Source organism: Trachemys scripta, chromosome 7, assembly GCF_013100865.1.
Source record: "Trachemys scripta elegans isolate TJP31775 chromosome 7, CAS_Tse_1.0, whole genome shotgun sequence".
Taxonomy (NCBI): domain Eukaryota; kingdom Metazoa; phylum Chordata; order Testudines; family Emydidae; genus Trachemys; species Trachemys scripta.
Window position 1 is genome coordinate 6,304,973 of NC_048304.1, and position 19,630 is coordinate 6,324,602.

Here is a 19,630-nt window from a genome sequence, read left to right on the forward strand (position 1 = left end):
CATAAAGAAGAAAGGGCTAAAAACCGGGGATATGACAAGGTGGGAAATGCACGCTCCTCACCAGCAGTAAGGATTATTATAAATGGGATGGTATTTCTCAATAGTGAGCAAATTCCTCTCTCATACAATCATTGGACTGCTCATTTCAGTGGATGTTTTGTGGGCATCAAAATCAGAAATTCATTTTCAATCTACCCTATTTACAGATCATAGATGACGGACCCATGCTCAGGTGACCAGGGAAGTTTTTGAATCAGTTTGGCCCATCTCTAAAGACCACCCATGTGAGAAACTACAGGTACGAGGCAAGCACTGCATAGCTCAGGACAAGCATCTCATGCAGAATATTAGGAAAAAGTTCAATGTACTCAAAAATTCAAGGAAAAACAGTCAAAGGTCAAAACATATCACTGTGGAAACCCTACAGAAATGACATAACAGCAGCTTTAATTTAGCTAACATTTCTGGTTCAAGTAAACAACTTTTTACATCATGACAAAGTTTCTTTACGGAGAAAAAAGCACAGTATATCTCACATCTAGTAATATCTATTTTACCATATATATTTTAAATACTTTCAAGTACATAAAATCTCTCTCTATATTCAGTTTACTCTTTAATAGATCATTGTGCTTTGGTATAAAAATGCCTAGGCCCAAATTGCAGTACTGAGGGACGCATGGGGCTGCCCTCCTCCAGCAGAAGCTGTACCTGAGACACTGTCTTCACGACTCTTTTTTTCCCCTAAAATTTCCCACTGTAGCAGCTCTACCAGTGCTAAGAATGACTGCTCTCGAAGGCGTGGTAGTTAGAGCACCATCACTATGCTAGTGCTCTCACCAGTGATAGCAATGGTGGGAAATTTTAGGGAGAAAAGGCTAGTACAGATAAAGCCAGCGAGAGGCACTTCTTCTCCAAGCTCGCCAGTGCATCTGGGGAACATTGCAGGTTGCATAGGATGGTGCAGTCTACTTGGCCTGGTGTACCCAACCTGCTACACAGGGTAGTGTGGAAGGAGTAGAGTGACCGCTCTGCCTCTTTTCCCCTCCTAGTCTTTTTTGGGGGATGTGTCCTGGGAGTGCACACGCAGAGGCAGGTAGTTTCTATACTCCCCTGAGCACAGAAGCCAATATTGCCCCTGGCCTCATGCAGGGTATTCATTTCCATCACAACCTTCCTTCCACTCCTACATCTCCACCCAAATGCCATCCCCCACTCTCTGTCATCGCTTTAGTTAATTGTTGTTTCAAAAATACCCCTCTTTAGCTATGCAGAAAGAATTACATCTTCCTAGCAAGAATCAAACGGCTCGGAAGGGGTTCTTCAGAGATGCATGCAGGTGCACTTACACTGACCCACGTACCACACCAGGCTCTCTTAAGAAAGCACAGGTGACCAAATTCAGTAAAGCAGCATACAGACAGAGTCATGTCAGCTGCTCATTTTCCACTATTCAAATGAAGTGGGGAGAAGGAGGCAGCGGGAGCTTAAGGAGATGAGCTATCTTTTTGATTTTATGGCGACCACTAACATTTTAGCAGTTTCCAGATATCGGCTTGCTCATCCCCCTATGGTGAGCCAAGAGCATCCCTACGAACCCGAAAGAAAAGCTAATCAGTGTAACAGTTGCTATTTTTAAATGAACTGAATCTCCACTGACAACAGGGAGCAAAATTTCAATCATTCAGTTATTTCCATCCTGCAATATCATGTGCCCCTTCTTCAAAGGTTCCCCCTGCTATTTGATGGACAGCACAATCCAACCCAGGGCACGTGGTTAACGCACCACTGCAAACTAGCCCTGGAGTGCACTCAAGGAGTGCCAGTCTTTGGCACTGGTGGTGGGGTGTTTACTATACCCATCTGTGTTTTTTAATTCACTGTTGAGCAAAACTCGGGAGGCAAACACCTACTAATGCTCAGCATTCAATGAAGTTATTAATTACACAAATCAAGGCTTGTTCATGAATTTTAAATGATTTAGATCCTAGCTACTCTTGACCGCACCATGGCATTCAAACTCTTGTCTCATTAGAGGTGCTTGGACAATTCCCAGGACTTACCAAAAGTTGTCCCTGCCTCGGGCCTGCTAACCGAGGACACAATCACAAAGCCAAAGCCTTCATTTTCTCCCCGGCGGATTTCGACGTCGTACGGCTGCACCACTGTGCTGACCACGCCGCTTCCCCCGCCTCCGCCACTGCCAATGCCGCTGGTGCTGCCGCTGCCCGAGCTCACAGTGTTTAAGGAGTTCTGGCTTCCCTGCGGGGTCCGCTTTTCCTCCGTCAGGGAAGCTGGCTGGTTGCTGCTGTGGTGTGAAGAGGCTGGAGAAGGGACTTCGTTCTCTGCTTTTGGAACTGCAGAAGAAATGCAGGAGTCTCACTGAACTGTCTACTGAGAACACTGTTTTTAGTATTACAAATGTTCGACGACAGAAACACATGCCTATGATAAATGGCAGAACAGGTCTATTTTACTGTGAGCAGATGACTGGAAGTATTTACTTTGCATCTTGTAGTCAGTCATTATGAGCTGCCACCACCAGTTTGAAACAAGATGGAAAACACACACGCGTGGCAGGCGTGCAAATGCTTGCATGTGGGTGCAGTAGCACAACTAAGATCTTGTCTTCACAGAGAAGTTGCACCAATTTGACTAAAGGAGTGATGTTGCACTGAGTTAAACCAGTGCAACTTTGTGTGTGTGTGGATGCTCTACACCGTTTTAAATCTTGTTTACATTGGTTCAGCTTGTCCCTGTTAAATACCACCTGCTACACATTTAGTTAAACTGGAGCACCTTTGTACACATTCCAGGCCTAAGAGAAGATGCAGGGTTAAGTACCACTAACTACGTAGATTGCACCACTTGTATATTATAAAGCAACCCCCATAGGGTAGGGTTAAATTAGGGCATGTCTTCACTTACCTCCGGAGCGATAGATCCAGCAGGGATTGATTTATGGCATCTAGTGAAGACGCGATAAATCGACCGCCGAGCGCTCTCCCATCGACTCAGGTACTCCACTGGAGCGAGAGGCGCAGGCGGAGTTGACGGGGGAGCGCCAGCAGTCGACTTACTGCAGTGAAGACACCGCGGTGAGTAGATCTAAGTACGTCGACTTCAGCTACATTATTCACGTAGCTGAAGATGTGTAACCTAGATCAATTCCCCCCCCATCCCCCCGCAGTCTAGACCAGGCTTTAGAGTATTGCTAACACACACTTATTTCCAGTGCATAATACTGAATAATAATATTGAAAGAGCACAAAGTAAGCGCTTTGTGATGGGATCATCTCACGGTTGCATGTTTATACAGTGCCTTGTACAACAAGGATGTAGTCTAGGCACTACAACCGTACAGATCATGAACAACAGAAGTCGTAGACGGTGTTACAACAAAAGCTAATGATCATTAAACAACATCTTAACAAATAAACCCAGACAGAAAAATGTGCTTTTAAACGTCGTTACCTATCAAGAGACCAAGACAAAGACACTGCACAAGTATTGGATATAAAGGCAAAAATGCAAACATCACCCTGTGCAAATCCTAGACTCTAACAATCTCAAACTCTCTCGACCCAAGGGTAAGGGGAGCAGTAGGGAACCAAAAGCTCAGACACAATATAATCTAAATCTTTTTATGCCGGTTTCTAGCCTGGATTTAAAAAATTAACAAAAAATCCCCACCTCTATAAAACCAATCCTCTCTTACAGGATCTACAATGGTAATGTCAAACAAACACCACAGTATTTACTCTAGTGCTGTAGGCTGTTATAGCAAATAATTTATGCTCCACTTGCACTACATTGTTGAAAGTATTAGTTAAGAAATAAGCACATATTTCACATTGCCTGCAAGAAGCCCATCTGTGGTTCAATGTATAAAAACAAGGGGCAGTTTTAGAGAGGCTGTGACAGTCTTAACTACTTGTGTGTGTTTATTTCTCAATCTGAAGGTTACTTTGATGCTCCTTTAAGCTTAAAATACCTCACTCCCTATTCTTCTGCTGACACCTCACCTTGAAGGCCTATTTCACATCTTCTCTGTCTAGAAACGGCCCATGACCAAAACACCAAACCTAAACTCCCTGAAATTTGGGTGCAGATGGAGCAAAATCTCAGTGCTACCGGTCAACAGGAGTGATACATAAATCAACTATCATTCATCATGAGCTCGCTAGCTGCATTGTCATTTTCTTTGACAATGCCGCATTTTTACAGATTTGCGAGAACAACAAAACAATGTTTTGTTCTTGCCTCTGTTTTTTCCCTCACCCAAGCCATGTTCAGCAGCGGGAATGGTTATATTTTCACCTTGGATCAATGTGGGAACACCCTGGCTTTTGAATATGGTGCTTACAAAATGAAAAAGCAAAGAAGAGTTTCAAACAACTCTACTTTGCAACAGTCTTCAACGGTCTCTCACAGACAGAACTGAAGGGATGTCCTGAGAGGAAACATGGTCCAAGGGCTAGGGAACTGGACCTCTGGAGACCTATATGGCAGTCCTGCGTGTGACCCTGAGCAAGTGATTTTCCCGCTCTGGGCCTCTGTCCCTCCCCTCTGTCTTGTCTATTTAGATTGTAAGTTCCTCAGGGCAGGGACAGTCTCTTACTGGGTGTCTGAGCATCATGAAGCTACCATACCACATATAAGTAATGACAACAACAAGGATTCGTGTTCGTGAACGGCTTTAACAGAAACCTGAACAAGGACTGAAGAGGCCCAGGCTGCTTACAGAGAATCTTGATACATGTTTAACCAGAAAGAAACCGATATTTAAACAATATTTGAACAATCAAAATATAAAATAAAATAAAAATAACACAAAGGGTGAAATAATATCTGTGTCCATTTCAGTATTCCCATTTTTGCAAGAATATTATGAGACGGAGCTTTTGATCGTTAGCAAGCAGATCACTGGACACAGATGGAAAATAATAAGAGCTGTGCCCACCCGGTCACATGGCGACATACCTGTGTATACCACTTTGCGCCTTACAGTTAGATTGACATGACCTTGCTTGGCGGCCTGTTGCATAAGCTGGACTACAAGCTGGTGAGATTTTCCGACAACAGGTGTTCCGTCCACACAGATCAGTTCATCTCCAGATCTCAGACGACCGTCGGCATCAGCAGCGCCCACTGGTACAATGTGACCAATGTAAATCTGATGAATTAAAAAAAACAAGAGAGAGAGAGAGAGAGAGAGAGAGAGAGAGAGAGATGTTGAATGAGCATGTACCCACCAATCAGACAGACAGCTGGAAATCACAGGAGAGCGGTAATGAGATCTGGAGCCTTGGTCTGAGTGTGACCCAAATCAACAGCATCCAAAAAGACAGTAACATGCGTCAGCTGTTCTGTACAGTGGCCTCTAGTAAGTAACAGTCCAGGTGATAGTAGACACCAGTCCACGTCATGAAATCATCATAAAAACTACTGGCATATTCTGTTTCTACTATTACTATACCATAACTTTGTATCAGATCCCTCAACCTCTACTGATAACGCACTTTGAGAGACATGTGTGAGGAAATTAACCGGCCTGCGGATCTGCCCTACAAAAAGCAGGCCTAAACCAAACTGAGTGTTATGCTTTTGCCAGTCTCGGTCAAGGGTCATGACCAGAGGTGGGAGGGGGCTGGAGAAAGGGGAATGGAAAAACCCCAGCAGTAGTAATAACAGCGTGTGTGTTTATGGCTGGTGAAATATAATAACCGCTTGTGTGAAGCAATAAGCATCCAGTAATATATCATCCCAAGAAGTCATGCTTTATGTATCCCCTAATTGTGTAAACCCCATTAAGCAATTGTACCCTGCTCGGAACATTTAAGTAATAGGCACCCCATGTGATGAAAGTTGTTGACTGTATCGGAAACCACCAAGAACCCCTCTACTCAATTTGCACCCTGTTCTGGGAAGATTGCAACAGGGGTGCCGGGAAGAGCGGAAAGACCCTAACTCCCCAATTCTGATAAATGACGTGTAACATGTAATATGATTGCGGTTTTCGGCTTTAAAAAGGCAAATTGTACTTTGAATCGAGGAAGTAGGTTTCAGACTGCTACCCCAGCGCGTTGGTATGTATTGTAAATAAACGGGCCTCAGGCTTGAGTCTGTGAACTAAAATCAACGCGTGGGTGACTTTTTCCACGACACATGCTTTATAAAATGCTCTATAATACAATAGAAAGATGATTAATAGTATGGTCAGTCCTGCCAGGAAAGCCAAGAGGTGAACTGAGACTGAATTATCCTCTGACCTGTCCCTGGAGTCCTTGAGCCTGAGTCCTCTCTCATGCACACCAATTTCAGTTTAGCCTTACTGAGCTCATGGGGAGTTATTCCGCGTTTACTCTGGCATGAGAGAAAAATCATGCTCCATAAATGGGCATAAATGTGACAGGACAGAATACAGAAATTTATATTGCCACCTTCTACGTGTGACCTGCTCAGTGAATAGACAAGAGCATTAGGTGCTCTTAGTCTGGCCCCTTTCACGGGTACTAGATTCATGTTTAAGAGGCCCAGAGAATGTGGGTGTTTGTGGGTACGGGAAGCCTGCTCAAAGGTCAAATACAACAATAACAGAAACCATATTGGAAGATTTTTCTTGATCAAGCCGCATGGGGGTGGGTGGATAAATCTAGGGGTTTGGTTTGGCCTGGAATACAGATAAGGACCAACAGTGAAGTTCAGAGCTCCCCTCAAATTTTAGGGGTGTTTGGATGTGTGGTGTTAGCTTAGACCCATCTCTCATTTTAACAGAGATGCTGTTTGCACAGCACTGCATGCGTGTTTGCAGTGATTCTGGAAGGTAACACTGGTTAACATAAATCCACATTTTAAAAAGCACTTACGGGTTCTCCAGGCTCATTTCCACCTAGAATCCTAAACCCAAAGCCCGTTTCCTTTCGCCATAGAAAGATATCCTGTTCTTGATAATCTGGAACTGAAGGAAAAGGAGGAAAGGAAATTATTGTTACTTCTAATAAGAAAAGCACAGATTTATACCCAAATCCCCCCGAGACCGCTCAATTTTGTACTACTAGAAGTGATAAAACTTTGAGATAGGAGATGAACTAACAGTCTAGTTGCGCCTTCCTCACTCACAGCGAATAGCACCCTATTACATATGCTGTCCCATTGACAGCTCATGTGGTCATATTTAGCTCACCGTGAGTAAGGATGGCATAAGTGGGCTTTGCAGGGCAAAACGGATTGAAGCCACTTTGCAACGATGAACTGAACAATGATGTACAGTACCTGCATCACTGTGAGCCTTCGGATGAAAGCAAACTCATTCCAAAAGAGTTCCCCAATCAATGCTCAAATTACATACCTATGGAACTTGATCCAACTTGTGGGGCTTTCTCCCTCAGCCTCCTTCTCTTGGTTTGACTGCAGGAGGTGGTGATTAGGTCTGTTTTATTTATTAGCTGTGCTGCTCTGGCACTCGTGCTTTTTAACGAGGCTCCGGGTTTGGGAACATCCAATCAGATGTTTCCAGACTTCAAGGTATAACTAAAAATGTTCATAGGTTTCATTTGTAAATTACTGCTAGGAATCTGAGGGTTTCTATTTTAATAGCAGGCAGCCAATTGTGAATCACTGTTTTCTTAGCATTGTGATATTAGAATTCACTAACATGACAATCAGTAATAAATCCCAGACTCTTTTACAAATCATTGGTAAATACACTTCTGTCACTGCTAAGCGATTATCTACAATAGAGAAGAACTCCATGATACCATTGCTTTTGTTTTTATAAGAGAAAAAAAGAAACAAGAGGTCTGTATTATGACTTCTGCAGTCATACTTAGCTTTTCTACAGCACAGTTTCTTACCTGATCTGATCTGCTGACAATGCTTTAAATAACCTTGGGTCAGATCCTCAGTTGGTGTACATCAGAAAAAGAAGGTAGCTGATTTACAGCAGCTACAGATGTGACCCTCTATATTTCAAATGATATAAAACTGTAAACCAGACAAAGACAGCTGGACATGCAGAAGAAGCCAACTACGACTACTCATTAGTATGGAAAACCACCGACACTTCTACAATGAATATTACATACACTAAAGTAGTAACCTTGAAGTGCAGTTGAACAAAGATGCTTTATATTAAGTTATTCATGCTTTCTTCCTTCTTTTTGATTTAAATGTGAAATTAATTGCTATCATTAAATGATATCAGAAGACAACTTCAGGTTCATTTAATATTTATTGGTTAGTAACTATAACAGATTAATTTTGTAATATACTCCCGCTAATTTATAATAGGATTATTCCTTTATAGACCAACTGTCTATATCTTTAGTAAAGAAATCACTTTCAATTTTCCTCTTTTGAGCTATTCTACTTTACTGCTACAAAAATGATTCATTTTGTTAACAGTCTAGAATTATATCTAATATAAAATTAATTGTATAAATACATACATGTATGCAGGATGCACTTTTATAATCAAACTAAAGCTGGATTCAATATCTAAGAGGAGGGGAACCGTTTGTTGTCTTCATTTAGGGTGGTGGCCAAAGCCTCTTGAAGTCAATGAGAATCTTTTCCTTGGCTTCAGTAGGGTTTGGGTTGGGCTCTTACTGCATTTTATGCTGTCTGTGTCTGTTGTACAAAACGGGTTGGTTCTAATCAAATGGTGTTTTTTTGCTTAGGCTTCAGATTACCTAGAATATTATCTCTTTCAAAGACTCAACAATATATTGAAAATGTAATATGAATACACAGACTGGAAGAGGGGAAATGAAATGAATGGGTGAACGTAAGTCATAGAAGTGTGAATTGACATTTCCATTCACACCATTTTACGGCCAATGATTTCTAGACCTTCTTTTTACACAATATTGTCTCATTTTAGCTGCTTTGTGGTAATAAATTAAGCTTTAGACCTATATGTATCATCTCACTCTAAGCTATAACCTAATTTTCCTGTAAATATAATTACAGAATAATAAGACTACAAACATGCTGGAAGTCACTAATTTTGATTAGTTAAGAATAGCTGGCTGAAGGCTATTTGAAGGACATTCTGTATAACAACAGAATTTAGACAATAAATTAATTGGTGTTTGTCACTGTCTTTGTTAATCCAGGCATGAAAAACACAGACACATACGAAAGATTCTCTCCAATTTTTCTCAAGCTTTTTGGCAGAGACTGGCCAAGCCAATTAGAGTGCATGCCCTGCCTGTCAGAAACAAAATGGCTTCCACAGAGATCTTCAGCATGGGCCCATTTTCTCAGTATCTCTTAATATGTTCACATTTATCAACCTACAGTGTCACCAACTGTTGCCTTCTGTTCCTCGTTCAGATAGAGGCTACTCTATTAATGGCCAGCACGGGTAATGCAAGGCTGGGCTTTAATTAGAGCTTCCCATCAGAGCAGTGAAACATTGAGTCTAAAACTGAAGTGTATCTAGCACATTTCCATAATGCATTCACTGTGACAGATCTTAAAGGACCAAAGGAAGATGTAACAACACCACCACACACACACACACACACGATAGATACAAAAGAAACAGAACTCCTTTTACAGCTTCTGGAATCAGCTTGCCAATTAGATTTTTTTACTGGCATAGTCCAGACTGCTAACAAAAAACTGTCCATCTCGCTGGCTTAATATACCGTACTTAATGTACGACTTTAACACACAGTGCAATTATGTTTTGGAGAATTGACCCCAGTCCTCTCCTTGTGGTTTAGGAGAAACCATTTTCCTTACAAATTAAAACAAAATCAAATGTTTCTTTGGGCCTTTAACTCTTAAATTTTAACAGTGAGGACCTGCGGGATGCATTTGTGAGGCTTCGGTCTCACAGCCCTGCCTTCATTCCCCAGTGTGTTTCTAAAGTAGTGACCTTAGCATTAGCTCAGATGGCTAAAGTCTCCTTTTAAGGGCAACCATTTTGAGTAACACTGAAAAAGTTGTAAAAAGAGTTGTGTAGGGATTATGAGAAGGAATTGAACCAGCAGCTTAGAGTGACTCCATTCAGAGCAACGAGATATGGCAGGGTAGGTGCATGGAGCACAACCAGAGAGTGTGTGGTTTTAACACAAATACTGAATATCTGCTGCTTGCCAATGGAGAGCTAAACAATCGCCTCCCTTGGTGATGTGTTGTTCCCAAGCACAGAGTAGCAAGAACACCAAACAAGAAGAAAAACAAGACAGAAATAAAGTTCTCAGCTCATCCTTACATTCTCCAAAATTCGTGGAATTGATTTCTCTCTCTCTCTCACCCTTGCTCAGTCCAGTTGCAGGCGAAGGTGACATAGCTGCAATATTAATTTTACAATTTTGCAAAGCTTAATGGATCCCCTTTCTTGTTAAATTCATTTTAATTTACTTTTGACGGATATGGATTCAGTTAGGCTTTCACATGTATTATTGCAAAGGTCATAGCTGCTATGGATTAAAGCAGAACCTGCTGGTCTATTGAATCTGATAGATCCGAATACTAGTTTTTGTCACAATGTACATATCTGTCTGGAAATACTTGAAAAACAGATTTTTACAAAACACCTTGACAGCTCACATAACACAATGTCCACTGTCATGAGACAGCTCCTGTATTCAATTTCTACAGGATATCACTCTAATCTCCAGCATTAGAAGCGTCTATAAACATATGAAAATGAACACTGAAAACATTTTCCTACACTGGTGCTTTATTAGAGTTCATTTTAACTAAGTGTTGTCTGTAAGTTCTAACCTCTATCCTTTCACGTTGGGTAAAAATCTATTGTCCATTGCAACAACTTAAACAAAATGAGGGACATGCAAATATACCTGGCAGAATCAATTGGATCATCTAGGAGTCGACACCCTTAGTCATGATGATGTACTGGGCTAGGCACAAAAGTTTTAAGGCTCTGATTCAGCAAGGTGACTTAAGTATATACCTAACTTTCAATACATAAGCAATCCCATTGAAGCCAATAGGACTATTGCAGTATTGAAAACTACTGTGATTTGATGCCAATCTCATGATACTTTATACTCGTCATAAAGCCCCAGCTTTACAGTGATTACATCATAATCTCAGAGTTTTTTGCCCATTAATTTTCTAGTGCTCCTGGTGAAGGAAAATAGCTTGAAAACATGACCTGGGCGCTTCCTCAAACCAGAAGACAGACAAAAAGAACCCAAAAGATACTGTTTATTTTAAAAAACAAAACCCCAAACACTTGTGACTTTAGAACGCTTGGGGTTGGCAAGCATACTGCTACTCATGTGCTTAAAGTCAGTCAAGTGCTTCAGTACCTTGCTTATCAAGGGACTACGTTTGTGACAGATGTCCATTAGCAAAGTGCACCCACGAATCAGCTTTGTAAACAGACCTTCTCTGCAGCCATTTCTGTTCATACAGCATGCTGTAAATATTAAGATCCTTTTAAACAAGACATTCTCTAAGGGTATGGGCACATCTGTGCGTCCAAGTGTATGAATGTAACTGTTTGTTTCATATTAATATAATGACAGAGAACATAGCCCTACAGAAGGCCCTTTTACTAGACTATTGTCTTTAAAGCCAATCTGATCAGAAGACAGTTGGCAATTTCCTGAGTGTCTTGTTTTATAGCGGGGGAGGTGTACCATTTGATATTGTGCTAATATTTTTTTATTCAATTGCTGCCGAGTGAATGCTGCCTACTGTGTCAGCTTTGTTTTTTCTTTCTAATCAGATTTCGAAAAAAAATTATACATTATGTGCCTGAAAACCAAATTCAAATACTAAAGATAAGTAGAATATTTTAAAAGCTTTAAGATTATTCTATAGTCTTCTGCTTTTACTTTTAATTAAACGTTTAAGTCCTTCAAAGAGATTCATTAACACATCTGCAATTCAGATTAATTCATTTTGTCACTGCTGTTTTGACAGATGGCCATATGTAGGATATGGTATTTTGCAAAGCAATCAGGCCACATGTGAAAAATGTGACAACAGATTGTGCCAATCTTTAAGGAAGTTCAATAATAAATTGCAATATAAAAAGCATATTATAAAAATATATTTTCAATAAAAGGGCGTAAGATGTTAGAATTGTGACACTGATAACCTTCAATTACTCCTCCTTCCACTGAATGCTCTCCACCCATATAATTTCTGGATCTTGGAAAGGATCCATTTTTCAAACTCAAGGTACATTCTCCCCTCATAGACACACACAACTTCCATTAGCAGTAATGAGTTTTAATCATAAAGGAGATCACGCTGCTAAAACTTAGCAAAAGTAAGTGGTAAAGTATTACCACCACTAAATGATCTGGTTTCAGGACTCACTCCTTCACTCTCCATTCTTTAAGGGCTTGATCCTCCAAAGTTAGGGTGACCAGATAGCATATGTGAAAAATCGGGATGGGGGTGGGGTAATAGGTGCTTATATAAGAAAAAGCCCTGAATATCAGGACTGTCCCTATAAAATCGGGACATCTGGTCACCCTATCCAAAGTGCCTGTCTTTGGGCCATGATGCAACGAAGCACTTTAGCTCAGCCTTAACTTCAAGCATATGAATAGCCCCATTGGCTTTAGTATCTGAAGTTAAGCTTTGTTGAATTGGGAGCAGAGCACTCATCACCCATATCCAGTGTCAGAGAGAGTAAAGCAGGCTTCACAGAAGAACAATAGTTCATATATGTATTAAATAGAGTCGCAGTTCCCCGGAACTAATTAAGTTCCAAGGAACTAATTAAGATTCTTAGGTGAATGCTGTCACCTTGGGCTGACTGGATTATTTTATGTACATAACAGTGTATTTCTATGGCTCTCCTTACCATAGTATCTGAGTGCCTCAAGAAGCCATCAGGATGAGTGTTTGTGACCAACAGAGAACTTAAGGACGGAAGCTGGAAGGGTATGATGGGGGGACAGGAGCATGTACAGAAAGGACTCTCAGAAGGAAGAAAGGGGGAAAAGGGAGTTCTAGAACAAACAAGGAGGGAACCTCAGAAACAAGCCGATGGAGAGAGATGAGGACTGGCCTCTGAAAGGCTTGTGTTGTCCCCTCCTGTTACACAGATGGAAGAACAAACTGGGAAATACCCACGGCCATGCTGGAATGAGTGCATGAATGAGGGTAGCATTCCTTGCATCCATTTGCAGGTGGACAGGGAGGGGCAGGGGACTTACTCTGGGCCTCAGATTTCAGCCTGGAGGCAGGTGTTAATGCTGCTGAGCTAATATTAATGACTAATTAGTATGAGCTCCGCAGTTAATGACAAATGATCTAAAAAGCTGCCGGGGGTCAAAGACAATGACAGCACAGTTCCCAATGCAGCCATGCTGCAGGGAGAAGAGGGGGGCCAATGCAGCCAGGCTAGGCTGGCTAGTGTCCCTACAGGGTGGCTTCTATCCCTGCAATTCTGGCAGGGTGGCCCTGCAGGATTGGAAAACCACCTTACCCCTCCTTCCTAATGATCTCTTGAATACTCATTGCGGTAATTTCAATCACCTAGGGTCCCACTGTTCAAGTGGGCCAAGAAGAGGGATATCTGGCCCATGGAAAGAACCAGGCCTGCAGAACCAGAAAAAACTATGTCAGATCCTTAGAAGGGAAAGAGAGAAAGACAGAGAAGCACAAAAGCACGAAGACACATTGCTGAGGCATCCAATCTGGAGAGATACTTCTGCAGCCAAGAAACCTGTCACTCATGATTTGTTTTTTTGTGGTTTTTTTTCCCATGCCATAAGATTTAAAAATGATTCAATTGGTGGAAAAACCAACCCAGCTGCTGTACGTTCTGGGGTAATGTATATTTTTATATTGTCCGTAAAAACTTACATTTTGCATGTTATGAAGATTTTGTGCAAGAAGACCATCCTTTACATAAATAAAAACAAAAACTAGAATGTGCTCCTTTGGCACAAACTGTTTCAAGCTCTCTTGTGCCTAATTAAAAGAATAATATTGTCTGAAAATATGCCTACTATGCTTTAAATATTGCTCTGAGAAGTTTTTAGAGGTTCTTTTCTCTTAGGCATTGTGATAAAATTGAGGCAAACATGTTTATTTTCATTGCAGAGAAGGAACCAATTGAAACCAATTTTATACTCTTGGAGCGGAGTCAAACCCTGCTCAACTATTAGCCGAGTGCATGTATTAATAATTAAAATAAATGCACTTACTGCATGCATTTGGTTTTATGTATTGTTAGGGTAGTATATGCTGGTAAAGACAGAACAGCTCAGCAGTATTCCCGCCCACCAGGAGTGAGATGGGAATGCATTTCACCTGAGTTTTGGCAAACAAATTTTTCTTTCACTGATTGTAGCTCCCTTTTGTAGTAACTGTGACCTGTGAGTTGACCTGTGACCCCTGACCTGATCCTACCAAGGTTATAATATAAGCTTACTCATATGTATGTGTGTGTGTGTAATTTGCTGTGACTGATGCTAATATAGTTGAAATGCAAGTAGGAAAACATACAAAAAAAAATTAACATTAAGATAGGCTTGGCATCAGGCAGAGGCCTAGCAGTTATAGGTTTGTTAGCATAGGAGGCATAAGTCTTAAGCATAATTAAGTGACCTACGGTAAAAGCAATAAGAGTTTTTGCCATAAACAAGTTTCAGAGTGGCAGCCGTGTTAGTCTGTATCAGCAAAAACAACGAGGAGTCCTTGTGGCACCTTAGAGACTAACACATTTATTTTGAAATGGGCCACCTTGTTTACATGGGCCTCATTAGCACTACAAAAGTGATTTCCACCCCTTCTTGTCAACTGTTGAGAATAGCCCACGTCCACCTTCATTGAATTGGCTCGTTTGCACTGATCCCCCACTTGGTAAGGCAACTCCCATCTCTTCATATGCTGTGTATTTATACCTCCCTACTGTATGTTCCACTCCATGCAACTGATGAAGTGGGTTTTAGCCCACGAAAGCTTATGCCCAAATACATTTGTTAGTCTCTAAGGTGCCACAAGGACTCCTCGTTGTTTTTGTCAAAAACAAGTTAATCGGAGGGAACAAAGCAATGAAATCTTAATGGAATTTTGGGGGGGGGGGAGGGGTTTGAGCAACATGTACCTGTGTGGCTAACCAGGTTGAGACATTGGAATTATTCACAAATGCACTGATGCAAATAGCTATGTCAATAATCAGACCACCAGTTATGATCCCTTGGAAGGCCCCATACAGGCAAAAGACAATTACATACAGTAACAGATACGTTAATGTGTAAAAAATGCGTATCAAAATTGATGCATGTATGTTTTCTGGTAGCTTCATTGGAATGACATAATAGGCAACAGGCAAAACTGTCACTGATGATGACCTACCCTGTCTCTGTTTTCATGTCCATGATGTGCATATGTCAACTCTGTGGATTGCTTTGCACTTTACTTCTATTTAATGCTCTGTATTTTTCATTTGTGGATGGTTTTGGTTCTTGATTAAGATTTTTAGGTCTCTGTGTGTACCCAACAATCTCAAACTCAACCTGAATACAATTTTCTTAAGTAGCCGTTAGAATGAGAAACCTGTTATTTGTAAAACAGTCCTTTGAATTTGTCTAAGCTACATAACCAAGCAGCATTAACTTGCTATGAGAACTTTGAGTTATTTTCAGGGGCAGCTGGGCAACTAACTCTGCGTCACGTCTTTGAAAGTCTCTTTAATGCCTGATTTGAAAATAAATAAAAAAGGGATGAAAAGAAGGACCTCAATACTTAAAATCTTTTACTGGGTTTTGAACAGCGTTATGGTCTAAACCCACTTATCGGAGGCAATAAAAGCTCATTCTTCATCCAAGACAAAATTGATTCTTTGTTAACATAAACTAGACATAATTTGCTGATCTTCGCAGCTTTTTCCCAGAACTTCATTTACATCTATCAATTTAATTGAAAGCCCTATATTTTCCACTAACAATTTAAGAGATTCAATTCCTATAGATGAAAACCATAAAGAGTGGCTGCCAGAGCTGTAGCCTTAGCAACCACACCTGTTCAGTACTCACGTCGGCTTTCATACATGCTCCTGGACTGGGCCCAGATTTTGAATGGATCTGGCTTTTTCTGTCCAGAGTTGTCCGGCTGCTCCACAGCTGGTGCTTCAGTGGCAGGGTAGTCGGGAAGCACCTGAGTGGGATGGATGGGTGAAGCGGTGTGCGTGCTGTGGTGGCTAGAGACGCTATGCTGGGAACTGTTTTGGCTGTCTTTCCTTTCAAGTGGTTGCTGGACGTAAGAAAGCAAGTGGAAAGAGAAAAAAACAGAAGGTTATTGGTCTCTGAGTGGGTGTTTTCCGTCATTCTTTCCTCCCCCTTCTTTGTTCATTGTTTCTGCATGCATACAAATAAATATATACATCACATTTTGGCGGCCATCATTTCCAGTTAATGCTGACTGCAGAAAATTTCCCTGAGACACACTTTGACAGACAGACTGGCAGAAGTAGTATGTAAAATGGAAAGCGATTAATCACAAAAAACATCCAGCCTTCTATGTCTCACCACAAAACAGATCAAAATTTCATTATGGGATACCAGTTTCAATATCATTTTTTCCCCTCTGTGTTAAACTACAAATATCTGTATTCAGATAACTTTAAGGGTTTAACATAAACCCACAAAAACAAGGACAAAAAAATATCAGAACTCAGAGTGAAAAGCCATTCTTAACTGCTACTGGATGTAGGTTTTACAGACCATGATATGCGAAATCACACCTCATTCACAGATCTTTGCAATCCTCAAGTTATAATGAGTTGGTTGGGAACAGAGTTCAAGGAAATTAAGATGTAATGCTATGAGGTTCAAGTCTTACATTAGAGTCTTAACATTACCTAAAAATATTTACTTGCAATTTAATGTCCTTGTTTTAAGCAAGTATATTAAAACAAAGAAAAATATTTCTACTTAAATTCAAGGCTCATTCTACCCAGCATGTCAAAAAGACCTGTCTTGTCAATATTTAGCTACATTGAGTATGTTGTCCTTAACTCACATTCACATAATTGGCTACCATAATGTATACAAATTAACAAGAGTCCCATTTGCATTGCAAGAATTCATGCTACTAAATATGCAGTAAAAATGTTTCTGAAAAGTTACCAAGAATGGACAGTAAACTAGGGTGACCAAACAGCAAATGTGAAAAATTGGGACAGGGAGTGGGGGGTAATAGGAGCCTATATAAGAAAAAGACCCCAAAACCAGGACTGTCCCTATAAAATCGGGACATCTGGTCACCCTACAGTAAATATGTTTAAAACAATGCTCAGTGTATTCTCTTGTTTCCACATTACAAAAGGGCCTTGTTGCTGTTAATTGATTAGCAAATGTCAAATCTCACATTAAAAAGTAAAGCCAATTTTCACTTTTAATTCTGTGAAAGATTAATTCCTATTTATGTTTAATTCCTATGAAAGGTTTCACCAGAGAGATCAAAGACTAAAAGGTCATGGGAACTGAACTATATTCTCATCTAGAAGTGCAACTTTAAAGCACATTGGTGCACCAATGTGGGAAACATGCAATGCCATTGTCTGTCTTGTATGCTTCTTTTATAGTTAACCAGATTCCTTCAATTTCTAATGATATTTATCGGGTTTCTCTTCTAGGCACCAAGGGCTTGATCCAAAGCCCATTGAAGTTATTAGAAAGACCCACATTGGCTTTAAAGGGCCTTTGGATCAGACCAGCGCTTAATTTGTAATAAAAGAGGTGCCGGGGCTCAAGCAATTTTTTTACATTTATAACTGATGCAGCAACCCCAGAGGCGCCGGGGCTCTGAACCGCCAAGCCCAGAGGCGCCGGGGCTCTGAACCGCCAGCCCCAGAGGCGCCGGGGCTCTGAACCGCCAGCCCCAGAGGCGCTGGGGCTCTGAACCGCCAGGCCCAGAGGGGCCGGGGCTCTGAATCGCCAGGCCCAGAGGGGCTGGGGCTCAGCCCTGCACAAAGTAAGCACTGGATCAGACCCTATAAATTCACTTTACAAACAAAGCAAAATGAAGACGTGCCTTCGGCGCACCCCCAATATGCATAGCACTGTAGCCCATGTCTGTAAAGAACCACCCAAATTACACTGATACTGTCCAGGGTGTGGGACCGTCCCATTGTCATTATTTGCAAGTCAGCAGCACACGGAGTCCCGAAGCAAGATCAAGGCCTCCTGGCTTTCAGTGGTGTACAGATAGATTGTAAAAGAAACCACAGCCTCCAGGAGCTTGCAATATAAACAAGCAAGACAGAGACCCGGGATGGGAGGGGAAACAGAGGCACGGGGGTTGCCAGGGCTGACATTAGACTGGCTGGGGCACAGGGCTGAAGCCAAAGCTGGAGCCCCGCTGCCTGGGACGAAGCCCAAGGGTTCCAGCCTTGGGTGATGGGGCTCGGGCAGTCTCAGGCTTCGGTCCCCCCTCCTGGGGTCATGTAGTAGTCATTGTTTTCAGAAGGTGGGTCGCGGTGCAGTGAAGTTTGAGACCCCCTGCTTTAACTGATGTCTCCACTGACGTGAATATTAAATTAACTGTATACTTGAAAGTCATTTTCAATGGTGCATGCCTGCTGTGATTGCCCAGCAACCAGTTTTCAAACACAAATACCCTAACCAATTTCAAACACTTTTTTCCCCCTCTTCTAAGTGGCGAAAGAAGCTAATTCACAGACAGCCTTACTTGCCTACAAAATCCCAGGTTTTAAAGTAAACCATTTTAAGACAGAGCTCTGCAAACAGCTTCTGAGTTGTGGATGCCCACTCCTTAAACAACAGTTTTATAAGTAAAAATGTCATTTTTGCAGCATGTTTTGTTGTTGTTGTTGTTGCTGTTGTTTTATTTTTGGCAAATAATTAAACAACAAAAGCACCTTGTGAGCACAGTATACCAGGTTTCAAGCCAGTGTGATTGAATATAGCTGATTTAAAGAACCTTGATAATAGGAACTACAACAGAAAATTGTATTCAAGTCTTAGGTAACACTTGTAAACACAAGAACAAGGCACTAATACTATCTCTACCTGGATAATAATCTTTTCTTTAGATGAGGAAGTTAAAAAAAATCTCATTTCACTTATTATGTGAGAAATGTAAACAATTTAAAACTAGCATTCAATTCTAGAGTTCTAATCTGTATTTTGTATCAAACTGAAACTTTCTGTATGTCCTAAGCAAAACAAACAAGCAAGCAAGGAAGCAAAAAAACAACCCCCACCTCCCAACTGCTTCATTAAGCTGGAGTTACTCCTGTAAATGTACACCAATTGTGTAAGAAGGAAAAGTCCTTCTGCAACGACAAAACAACTATAGAGAGCCAGGAATCTCTAAGTTCAGGGCGCTCTTTAAAATAAAACAGAAATAAAAAGTCTGGAAATGGACAATTAAGGTCACCCAATCAGCCACAAATATGCCATGACAGATTAACAAACATTTGGAGACAACCCTATTTTCAAACAATGCAGGTCTTTACCACATCAGGAATGCTGAAAATCCTGAAGGGATCTAACTTAGGGTTACCATACGTCCGTTTTTTCCCGGACATGTCCGGCTTTTCAGCAATCAAACCCCCGTCCGGGGGGAACTGCCAAAAAGCCGAACATGTCTGGGAAAATGCTGGCCGGGCACTTCCCCTCCCGCGGCTGCTCTGCTCCTCCCCTGACTC

At 41.3% G+C, this 19,630-nt stretch overlaps 1 protein-coding gene across 30 annotated transcripts in view; it reads right to left on the reverse strand.

The window, feature by feature from the left end:
- Positions 1-19,630, reverse strand: part of MAGI1 (membrane associated guanylate kinase, WW and PDZ domain containing 1) — a 501,247-nt gene that overhangs the window by 19,020 nt on the left and 462,597 nt on the right. For 20 of the 30 annotated variants that reach the window (XM_034776894.1, XM_034776889.1, XM_034776908.1 and 17 more), the window contains 5 exons: positions 15,993-16,209; positions 10,229-10,306; positions 6,870-6,961; positions 4,984-5,176; positions 2,064-2,357 (listed from right to left, as the gene is read on the reverse strand). In XM_034776894.1, the coding sequence (XP_034632785.1) occupies positions 2,064-2,357; positions 4,984-5,176; positions 6,870-6,961; positions 10,229-10,306; positions 15,993-16,209 (874 nt within the window). The remainder of the gene's footprint in view (positions 1-2,063; positions 2,358-4,983; positions 5,177-6,869; positions 6,962-10,228; positions 10,307-15,992; positions 16,210-19,630) is intronic. The other 10 variants (XM_034776911.1, XM_034776913.1, XM_034776909.1 and 7 more) reach the window with 1 other exon arrangement.